The sequence below is a fragment of the Lotus japonicus genome, chromosome 1 (assembly GCF_012489685.1).
Source record: "Lotus japonicus ecotype B-129 chromosome 1, LjGifu_v1.2".
Classification (NCBI taxonomy): Eukaryota; Viridiplantae; Streptophyta; class Magnoliopsida; order Fabales; family Fabaceae; genus Lotus; species Lotus japonicus.
This window is the reverse complement of record NC_080041.1, coordinates 108,058,304-108,069,470: the sequence shown is the minus strand read 5'-3', so window position 1 is coordinate 108,069,470 and position 11,167 is coordinate 108,058,304. Positions and strand designations below refer to the sequence as shown.

The 11,167-nt window shown below is 35.8% G+C and overlaps 1 protein-coding gene across 1 annotated transcript; it reads right to left on the bottom strand.

The window, feature by feature from the left end:
* Positions 1 to 3,778: 3,778 nt before the first annotated feature.
* On the bottom strand, positions 3,779 to 5,277 carry LOC130728988 (LOB domain-containing protein 41-like). The gene is made up of 2 exons (XM_057580582.1): positions 4,870 to 5,277; positions 3,779 to 4,772 (listed from the first exon to the last, which is right to left on the bottom strand). Exons 1-2 carry the CDS (start codon positions 5,057 to 5,059, stop codon positions 4,012 to 4,014), a joined length of 951 nt encoding a protein of 316 aa, XP_057436565.1. The 5' UTR covers positions 5,060 to 5,277; the 3' UTR covers positions 3,779 to 4,011.
* Positions 5,278 to 11,167: the final 5,890 nt, after the last annotated feature.

Sequence of the window (11,167 nt, the reverse complement as noted above, 5' to 3'; positions counted from 1 at the left end):
AGATATAAGCTTAAAGTGCTACTGACTGGTGCATCTAAAAACAAAGAACCTAGGTCCAATATATAACCTTGGTATTCCTCTTGCTTCACCACAATAAGCGATATGGGACTTCTCCAATAGCTAATTTTTAACCTTCTTCTTTATTTTAGAAACTTGGCAATGTGGGACTTGACAATCAACCCCAACAATCCAGACAATTAGAGTTGTGTGAGTAATATACACACACACATATACATAATCATGTAATGCTAAAATATAAAAATTTAGTGGGAGGCAATTAGTACATTTTATGTATATAATGTTTAGTTATATAAAGCACTTGTGAGAGATTAGCACATTTTATACATATGATATTCATTAACTTCAAAATTTTGGTGGGGGCACTTGACCCCATAGCATTGTGAATGGATATGTGCCCGTGTGTAATAATAATTTATCCATAGTCATTCCATCTGGGTTCAATGAGAGAGATTGAAATAAAAATGAAAAAATATAGATATATAATAAGATATACGAAATAAATAAAAATACAAGAAAATTTTTTATAATAGAAATAAAATAGAAAATATAAGATGTGAATTAATCAAAACTCATTGTTATGGATTAGTTATATTTGCACATCCTTCTAAGAGTTTTGATGTGAGTGCGGGTGAGTGTGGAAGAGTTTTCAGCTAGCTAGGCTAGCATATATCATACAATTCAAAAAGCTTATAGCCATGCATAATGAAACTTCATTGTATATCCAGAAAAAAACAAAACTAAAGGAAGGAAGAATAAGGTTTTGTTCCACTTAAATATGTCATAGAGCACTTCTCAATTGTTCTCATGCATCAATTTTCAGGCTCAAACGTTGAACTTGAATGCATATAGTTTCCCTCTCATCAATTGGATCTGTTGACCCTTTAAAGGCCACAAAGCTAGCTTTTGTGGTAACTATATATATGCTAATGCGCTAGTGTATGATGAGACATGTAGTGCATGTTTATATATAAAGTTACGTGTTTGATGAACATTTCTTTGTTTATCAAGAATAAAGTTACACATAATTTTGAACTCAAGTGATAAATGAAAATTAATTACATTCACACACCAATATATTATACCAACGAGTAATTGATTCAAATAATTAGTATATGTTTGATTTCCGTTAAGAAATCAAAAGTTTGGATATATATTGTATATGAAAATAATCTTTGCTAACAAAAATATAGATTTTGTCAAAGGCTTGAATGGGGTTTTCCCTCCAAGAGAATATAATCTAAGTGATGGAGACGCCAAAATAACAGGAAAAATCATGACCATAGTGCTATATTCAAACTGTGAAAATTGCTGGTGAGAAATTTCTGCATATTGATATTTTGGCCTAATACAATGGGTTGAAAAGTTGAGTGCAATCTATTTGCTAAGCGGTAAGGAATGAATGAAATGCATTAATGAACACAGAATCTGCACTAACTGGACTACTTTTGATGCATAATATTCATATACATGTGAATGTTTGAATTTTCATTAAACTTAACATGACAAAATTTTGTTTCTCTTTGATCTATGGTGAATTTAACGTGGCTAATTATAGTTTCTCCACCCTTATCTTGTTGTGTGGTTGCCTCAAGTAGGGTAGTGGAAATAACAGCATGGGTTATTATATATGCTAAATTTTAAAATCATAAGTGAAGCAAATTCCACTTATAATACATGCAGGCAGGTATCATTTCTTTATAGAAAGGCAAAACAAAATTAAACAAGATTATGACATGTGCATCTATAGTATTCCAAAAAAAAACCTCAAAAAAGTTATATGCTGATCGATGAAGCTTGCAAGTAGTTTTAGTTGGTCTGATTTGGAGCACTGAGATTCTAGAATGACAGCTGAGATAGTATATATAGCAAGGTGTTTGATTGAGAAAGGCAAGTTGATCACAAACAAAACCTCTGTTGTTGATGAGTATACTGTTTGATAAACTTGTATTGAAGTGACAAGCCAACCCAACAAATGCATGCTAGTGACCACTGACAAGTAACCCGTCAGTAACCACCACAATATATCTTTCTATGGATAAAATGAAAAATTGGTATAATCCATACACATAAGAGATTCTACAACAACATGGACAATTTCTTGTATAACACCATATCAATATCGATCGTACTGCCCTCTGTACCAAATGCAATACAGTCTATTAATGTCAATCAAATCAAGTGACACCATTTTCTATACCAAACAGTGACAAATACAAATTCATACAATTGTTGATCAATTGTTGATTTGAGAAAGTAGTGTTATGTCAAGGTAACCCAAGCCCAATAATCAAATACTTAAATTAAAGCCTAATCTCTTCATTTTATATTCTTTACTTGGTTGGGCTTCACTCCTTTCTAACTGTGACAACTTAATAATGGATCATAGGATGTAGTACTGGTCACTGATCATTTCTTCATACATAGTTAGTTATTGAACAAACAAAAAATACGTAGTTAGTTTTTGATAATTTGGACAAAAATGAAAGTAGCTTGACAACTGATCAACATAAGTAATATGATATCTAGTTTTTTCCCTTAAATTTTATTCTAACCTATTTGAACAAAAAATGTGAAGTCCAATTACAATCATATATAGGCCAAAAATACAAGCTTTATATAGTAAATTAAGTGATACAAGTCCAAACCAATAACATAGCTCTGTTAGAGTTTGAAGGCAAACCAATAACTAGCCGCTGCCCCCATTGGGGGCTCCTCACCCTTTGGGGTTCCTCCTTCTCCTCCACAGAGGCTTCTCCTGCTCTATGTAAGTAGTTTATTCTTGCAATAGGTAGGTCATCTTCCACATTAGGTGAATTTGCTACCTAGCTAATAAGTGGGTTTTTTTTTCTTAGTTTGGTTCTTTCCCCTTGTTGTGGCACAATTATTTTCATCCGCCCACCGTATCGCTTCCATGCATCTTCTCGCTTGCAACCTCCTTCGCCTTTATCATCATCTTCTCGTCTTCCCATCTTTTTTCATTGTTTGCTAATGGTTATGCTTTGCGGCTTCCTCACACCCTCGACCTTCACCTCCACCCACCAGCCACCAGTTGTGGCCACCATCATGTTCAACGGTACCTTCATGGGCTCATCGCTCCTTTCTTCTATATATGATCTTTTGCTAGTTCTGAGGTGTTGTGCACCACTGTAGTTGAAGACATTGTAGCAGAGATGCTTACGACAAAGTCGGCAATGTTTTGAAGAAGTGACATATAAGCTTTCATATCAAATTTTTGTTTTGATTGTAGGAGATTTGTTTTGGGTTGAGCATTGGAGCCGACGTTGTTCCACTTTCGCTTCCAACACCTCAGTTCCCAAAAGTTAGGGTTTGTCTGGACTTCTTTCCTTGGGCTCTGAGTTTTTGGGCTTGCTAGTGATGGACTAGGTGGCTTGTCCTGACTACTTTTCTTAGATCGAGTTTTTGGGCTCGTTGGTGACGGACTTTGTGGGCTTGCAAGTAGAAAAGATATGAATGAGGGTATGGCCAAATTGCAATTAAAATCAATAAGACCTAGTGTCGACAAGCATGTGATTGATCATCTAGGTCTTCCCCATGGATTTGATCAATTGGGCCTATGAAGTGGGTTTGGCTATTTGGGCTAGTCTACCGAGCTCGGTCATCTCAATGTAGGAGGCACACTTGCAAAAACTTGTCATCTCATTTAATTCTTCCTTCATTTACTATATAGAAGAACTTATTTCCTCTTACTTCTTCTCCCTATAACATTGAAAATAGGGGAGGGGAAGGAGGATACCTCTTAACAACTTAACTCATTTCATAAAATGTACCATTTCATCTACATATATACCAATAACCAAATTGCATACATATTTGTAGCTTGGACAGCACGCATTCACATTAAAAAGAGTTATTGAGCCCAAATACTAAAAAAAAAAGTTAAAGGAAAATAAAAAAGAAAACAACAAAACGGGTTCTGATCTCTTCTACATATCACAGAAAGCCGGTTTAAGTCAAAACTGAACCGGAACATCAAGCCGGTAATTGAAGCCCCAGCTCCATCTTGCAAGAGCCATTCTCAGCCGAGCCACCAAAACCCTTCAGCTCAATCCTCCTCTTCTTAACCGGAACCACGTGATGCACACGCGCTGGTTCAAACCCAAGCGTCAGCTCCAGACCAACATGATCCTCGCTGCTCTCTCCGGTTCGATCCACTCGCTTCCGGTTCGACTCCGGTTCATTGCGGAAAAGGACGGAATTCTCCGCCGTCTCCACAGACACTATGCTCTCGCTCTCTTTGCTCTCACCCTCCGCGGCAGCATTCGCCGCCTCCGACTGGTGGCTCAGCGAGGACTCATGGTCATGGCTCCCGGACCGGTTCAGCACCTCTCCGGTCCACCCAACCCGGCCAGCGCCGCCACGCGCTTCTTCAACCGGCTCAGCCGAGCAGGATTCGGCTCGCTTGCCACCGTTCTTCTCCTCGCCGGCGGGCTTCAGCTTGGCGACGGATCGCTTGACCCGGGACCGGGTCTTGACTCGCTGCTGCTGAGTTTCGTTGGACGCCGCCGAATTCTCGTCACGAGACACGTGGCGGATGTCGTAGGCCTTGAGGGGTGGGCCGCGCCCGCTGGCGGCGGCTTCAGAAGTGATCGGCGTAATCGGGGCGCCTTTCAGAACGGCTTCGACGGCGGCTTGACATAGCTGCCAGCTCCCCGACCATAACAAACCCACAGAACCGTAAATCGGGTTCACTATCCGACCGCAAGCCTCGTACAACAACGAACGAAAAATCGCTGCAAAAATACAACAATCACAATTTAGTACAACACGAACATGAGTAAAAAATCCTGGTCGGAGAAACAGGGGAAGAGAAAATGATGGAAAACAAACCTGGTCGGAGATGTTCGGGGCCGGAGTTGACGAGGTTCATGAGGCCAGCACGGCCATAGAACTTGGCGAGGAAGACGGTGGCGTTTGCTTGAGATTCAGGGCTCTTGATCCACTGCAAACAGGGTCTGATGCTGCAATTCTCACTGCAACCTTTTCGGAGCACCCTGCATCCGTTGCAACTCATCCGCATTTTTCAGGTGGAATTTCGAGGACCCAATTGGGAATCTGAGAGAAGAAAGTTGAGAGGAACTTGATGAAGATTTGTTGGTGAAGGGCGAAGATGTAGGAGTAAGAGAGAAGATTGTGTTCATAGAATTGTGGGGTAAAGGGTTATATATTTGTTGTGGAATTGAGAGTGAGAGGGAGAGAGAAACAGGGGAGCCAGTGGATTTTGAGATACGCAGCTGTTTCTTGAGAATTGTTTCATGTACTACTAATGGTACTATAATACTCCTCCAAAAACACACCAAAGATGAAACCATGGTTTTTTCCACTTTAGTTAAGCTACACAAACCACTCTCGTGGGGAGCGCGTGGGACCAACTCCCAATCATGGGGACACCCATCCCTCTACCATTGGGGCTTAGCTGACGTGGATCACCCTCAAAAGCCACAAACTAGTCACCACTGTCTCATATTTTCACGCAACTTAATTACAAGGGGCGCATTTAATATGATTAGATTTGATAACACTACGGGTAGCTCATATGACAATATATACATAGGGCATGTTTGTTTACTGTTTTTAAAACAGTTTTTAGTTTTTAAAAATTGGAAACCTATTTGCTACGACCTGTTTTTGAAAACTGTTTTTATTTTCAGTTTTTAAAACTAAAAAACCTAAACAGATAAAAGATGTTTTCAGTTTCAGTTTTTAGTTTTCAGATATCAGTTTTCTAAATGTTTGAAAACATGTCATTCAAACTATTTTCTTTTATTGAAAACTGTTTTTAAAAATTGTTTCTGAAAACTGTTTTAAAAACTGAAAACTAAAATTGCTATCAAACAGGCCCATAATGTGCGGAAAGAGTTTTGAGTTTAATTTCCGCACAATAAAGAAATAAAGAGTCTTAATTATGATTGAAGATCAAGTTTAGGTTAGTCTTTATTCAAAATATGATCGATTATCCAGCGTTCATGTCAGTCAATTAGTGAATCAAGAAAGTAGACTTATAATCACTTAGAGATAGAAACCCTAAACCTAGCCGCTTTTGGTTTGTCAGGAAAATATGTCTAATTACAATTATACTTTTTTTCTTTTATGGTAAGAAAGGTAAGTCTCTAATCCTTATCTATCTACAACTTTAGCCCTAAGCAATCGAGGCTCTTGTATTTGTATATGCTACAAAATGTTATATCACTCGCTTAATAGGGGGTCGAGCATATGCCATAAATGTTACATCATCACTGCCCAATTTTTGTCAAATGGCTTGTCATACGAGAGGACTACCCTTCAATCTAAGAAGGCTTTTGGCTAGCATTGAGGAGTCGGCTAAGTTTCACAACATAGATCATATCAGGTCATTCATGGATTTTTACACGTCTTGGGCGAGCGTTCAGCCAAAGAAGCCTTTGACGTGTTCACAAGGCAATGTGTCTAAAGTATGGAGTTAAGTGTGTCTTAATAGCTCATCTATCTCGTTATGTACTCATTACAATCTTCGAATACGCAAATTCATCGTAGATGGAGAGACAACTCTTTTAATGGGTGACTTCTACGTTACTTTCGACAAACCTTCAACCGGAGAAGCCTCGGACTAGTCCACTAAGTAATCTTTATAAAAAAAATGTATAAAATAGTTAAAATTATTTTTAGTATTAAAGTTATTGGTGCCAAAGTTATTAAACAGAAGAAAAAAAAAAGTTGAAGAGAAGGTCATCTTGGTTTTGGTGCCTTGGATAATGCCCTCAAGAAGGGTCATGTATTACGGAATCTCTGACAGGAAGGTACAGTATAGAGAGGAGAGAGAGGGAGAAAGGTGGAAAGGGAGTGCATGCAAATGGGTACAAAAATTGAGGAAAGAAGAAAAGGGCGCGTGGCAGGCACGATCAGGTGGCAGGGTGCGGTCGAATCGCCACATATTGTGGAGTGAGGATCCATCCACTGTCTGTAATAATCAGAGCGGTTTTGGAATGTACAAACAAACACACAACCAAAAACAATTTTTATTTTTATTTTTATTTTTATTTTTAAATACAAACAAATGGGAAATGCTCCTGGTTTTCGGGAATTGGATGGAAAATGGTTTTTGAGGGACAAAACCGGTGACTGGTTTCTGGTTTTGGTGTTAGGACTGTGGGCGCGGTTGATGTGTAAAAGCCAATGGTTTTGGATAGTTAGATCATCGAGTAAGGAAGTGGCGTGTGGTGTGCTAATTCATTTTATTTGGTTTGGTGGACTAATCAACTAGTATTACCAAAAATACTAGGAGTATTAGTGTTATAATTACGTGTCAACATATGAATTAATAGTTTTATATGAGTTTTTTCTTTTTAGAATGTAAAGTAAGTTATCTTTATTAGAATTAACTACGAGTAACTAATCGTACTGAAATGTCGCATTAAATCATATTCTAGAAGAAAAAAACTACATCAAACTAATTGAACCTGTTTGGACTATTTTATTTTAGTTTTAGCTGGTTTTTATTGATTTTTGATGATTATTTTTCATCGAGTCTGATTATAAGATAGAATTGAACCGAGTAAGGTCTTGATTCCCAATCGGACCGACAAGTTTGATCCGATTTTAATAACTAATGATTTTAATCGGATTCAATCATGTTTAAATTAAAAACACCACATATTCGTGATAATATCCAACTGAAACATTTTCATACACAAAAACTTTGCTTAATTAGGAATATTGGAAGATGTAGTTTTTTAACCAACCGACTATATGTTTTTATACAAGTAATTAATTATAGAAACTAACATTTGTTTAATCCTATAGGACACACATGAACATGTTCAACTTGCATTTGTTTTAGTAGCTAATAAAAGAATTAAGTATTGGGCATTGATTCTACCAAGCACTTATTAGAATTTCCCAATCTATTGGCGTTTTTTGTCGTGTTCTAAGATAATTTTTAATTAAATATCATTTGATACTTATTACACGTACCTTTACTCATAAGTGATAATTAATGAAAAATAAGAATAAAAAGTGAGGGCCGGATATAATGTGTAATATAACATAAAAAGAAGAGAAACATAAAAAAAAATGGTGAAAATAAAAGAAAAAGACAAATTAGGTGTAAATATATTACTATACTCTTTTAAAGAAGTTCAATAGTGTTAAGTAGACTGAAAAAACACAATTGTTGTATATTTTTAATTAAGGGCATCTTCAGTCTCTAAGGCATGCAAAAATAAAAATTATCATCTACAACTAAAAATATAGATAAATAATCAACTTAAGAATAATAAAATTAAACCTATCTAGCAACTTGTAAAATTCAGGTTGTCATATGAAATTCCATGGAATGGAAATTAAACTCATTTATAATTCAGCAGAATACTTTGTCTACATTTAGAATTCTTTTTCAAACTCTCTGCTATAATTCCAATAAAACTATTTTTTGGTGTAAATATGTATCATTTTTCGGATGCAGTTCTGTTCGAGGCAGGAACATCCACATCATGGTGGTGGTTAACTCGATCACCCAGCGGTTTCAATAAAACTATTATAACAATATAACATATCTTTAGTCTTTTAATGATATTTTTATTCTTATTATTATATGTAAATCTTATTGACAGAAAATATTAAATATAAAACACATAAGAATTAAGTTGGTATTAATTTCAAAAAAAAAAGTTGGTATTTGTTTATATGTTACACAAATTAAAAATCAATATAAAGTGTAAATATTAATTACCAATACTCTAGAATGAAATTGTAGAAGGAGAATTTTTTTTATCTATTGAATTATTGTTCCAAGCTAAGTTATCAAGATAAAGATTGAGATAACTCATATATGTAGTTGGTTGGCTGTTGAAGATGATAAGTAACATGCATAAGCATTGAAAAATATTATCTTCGATCACGTCTATGATTTCCTTTCACCTTACACCTATAAAGAAATATAGGAATAAAAGAGAGAAAAATAAGTAATATATATGATAAATAATAAGATAAAAATAGACAAGTAAAGCAAAATAAAATGGAATAACAATTATATGTACATAAAAAAACTGAAATGTGAATATATCAAAATTGATAAGCACTAGTTTTAGATCTTTTGGGTGAATGTACATTATTGCAAAATACAGAAAAAGAAGGAAATTAAAAGATGAGAGTGAGGGTTGTTGGGAAGGCGCAGCAGATAGCAGAAGGTGCATGAGACTGGCTAGCTGTACATGCAGATTGCAGAAAGAATCCAAAGGAAAGAAGGGAAAGTAAAAGGCTCGTGGCACTGACTTTCTGCCACGCTAGTGTGATCAACCTCCACGCCAACATGTCACCATACATCATTTATATTCGTATATGCATGCACCTCCTAGTTTTTGGGACACCAGATCCTTTACAAGGGTTAAAAACATATTTTCCAAGATAATTAGTAAAAAATGTAATGTAATTAATTAAATATTGGTTTTTTAAAAAATTGATACACAACTATTCATTCTCCCTTTTCCTTCCTTCTGTATTTTCATTCCTTCATCTCCCTTGTTCTTCTTTTCTCTCTAGAAGTAATTAATTAAGGTACGTATACATACTTTTCAGAGAGAGACAAAAGAACAACTATCTCCATTCACTTTCTCTAGAGTTCCTCAGATTCTAAAGAGAGAGGAAACAGGATCAAACATCGTGAATCAGACGTGTGTAAGAGAGTTAAAAGAAAAGATAGGATAAGGATGACAAGAAAATAAGAATGTGGAAAGTGGAGGCAAAGAAATTAATCCAGGTCAAAATTAAGTTGGCCAAGTGGGACAGCTACTTCTTCCTGATTTTGTAGAAAAAATTAGGCACTCAAAGATACAATCCTGTCCGAAACTTTGTTTGTGGGCATAGATTGTTAGTACAAGTCAAATGTAACTTAGTTTACTTTAAATAGTAACTAACCAAGTGTTTGGATGATATTTAAATTATCATAATCGATCTATCTTAACAAAACTACCAACATTAACTTCTTACAATTATCATTTTCATTTAAATATAAAAATATGAGGAGAGCTCAATTTACTCCGAGAGTAAGTCTTTAAAGATACTCCAAATCTTAACCGTTTATTCTATTAACAATTAAAGGCTAAGACTAATCCTTACAATGTATCAAGTGACCTTCTCAACATCTTTTGAAGGCAACGCTCTAATCCCTACCCGCCTCACCAGTTCCTAATTTTCCACCATCAGTCGTTCACCCCTCACCCAATCTAGCAAACACAGTTTCCATTTGAATCCTCACCATATCATTGATCTCAAAATCAACAGCGAAATCCAGCAAATAACCACTCTTCTTGCCAGAACCGTGTGCCGCTACGAGACCATTCGCCATGAGCCACTAATCATGGAGTATAAAATACAAAAGGCTTCACGTAAAGGAACTTGAACACAGAGACACTTTTTAATTGTGGTCCAATACAATTGAAGTTAAACTTTAGAAATGATAAAGTTATGGTGCAGAAAAATTCCAATGCATTGGGTGGGTCTTTGTAATAAAATTGAAGTGTGGTTAGTAACAGTGCAACTACAGATTAAGGTGGTGGCCAACAATTTTTGACTATTTCCTTAATTTACTGACGATTATATAGTTTCAATTTTTTCCAGAACTTCAGTTTGCTCATCGAGCTTATTTCGTGTTTTACATTTTCAAAATTGACTTGCAAAGAAGGAGGAAGAAGAATCATGGGAAGGTTAGGTGATACATTGTAAGGATTAATCTTAGCCCTTAATTGTTAATAGAATTAACGGTTAGGATTTGGAGTAGCTTTAAAGACTTACTCCTTGAGTAAATGGAGTTCTCCTCTAAAAATATAGTGCATATTTAATTTATCACATACTAAATAAGATTTTGGTGTCATATAATTCATTAATTATGGCAAATTTGAGATTGAATGATTCATCAACTACGAGAGATCGAGGATCGTTATAGGGTTAAAAATATATTTCACCATAATGTCAACATTATATCTCGCTCTTTAGCATTGGGTAAATCGATGAAATGTGCAAGAAATTAATGTATAGTTTAATGTACCGTCAGGTTATTGCCATTTAGCGTCGGTCACGACAGATACTAAAATCAACTAACTTAGTGTTTAATTTGTTATCCAACAATTAGCGATGATATCTTACCAGCACTACA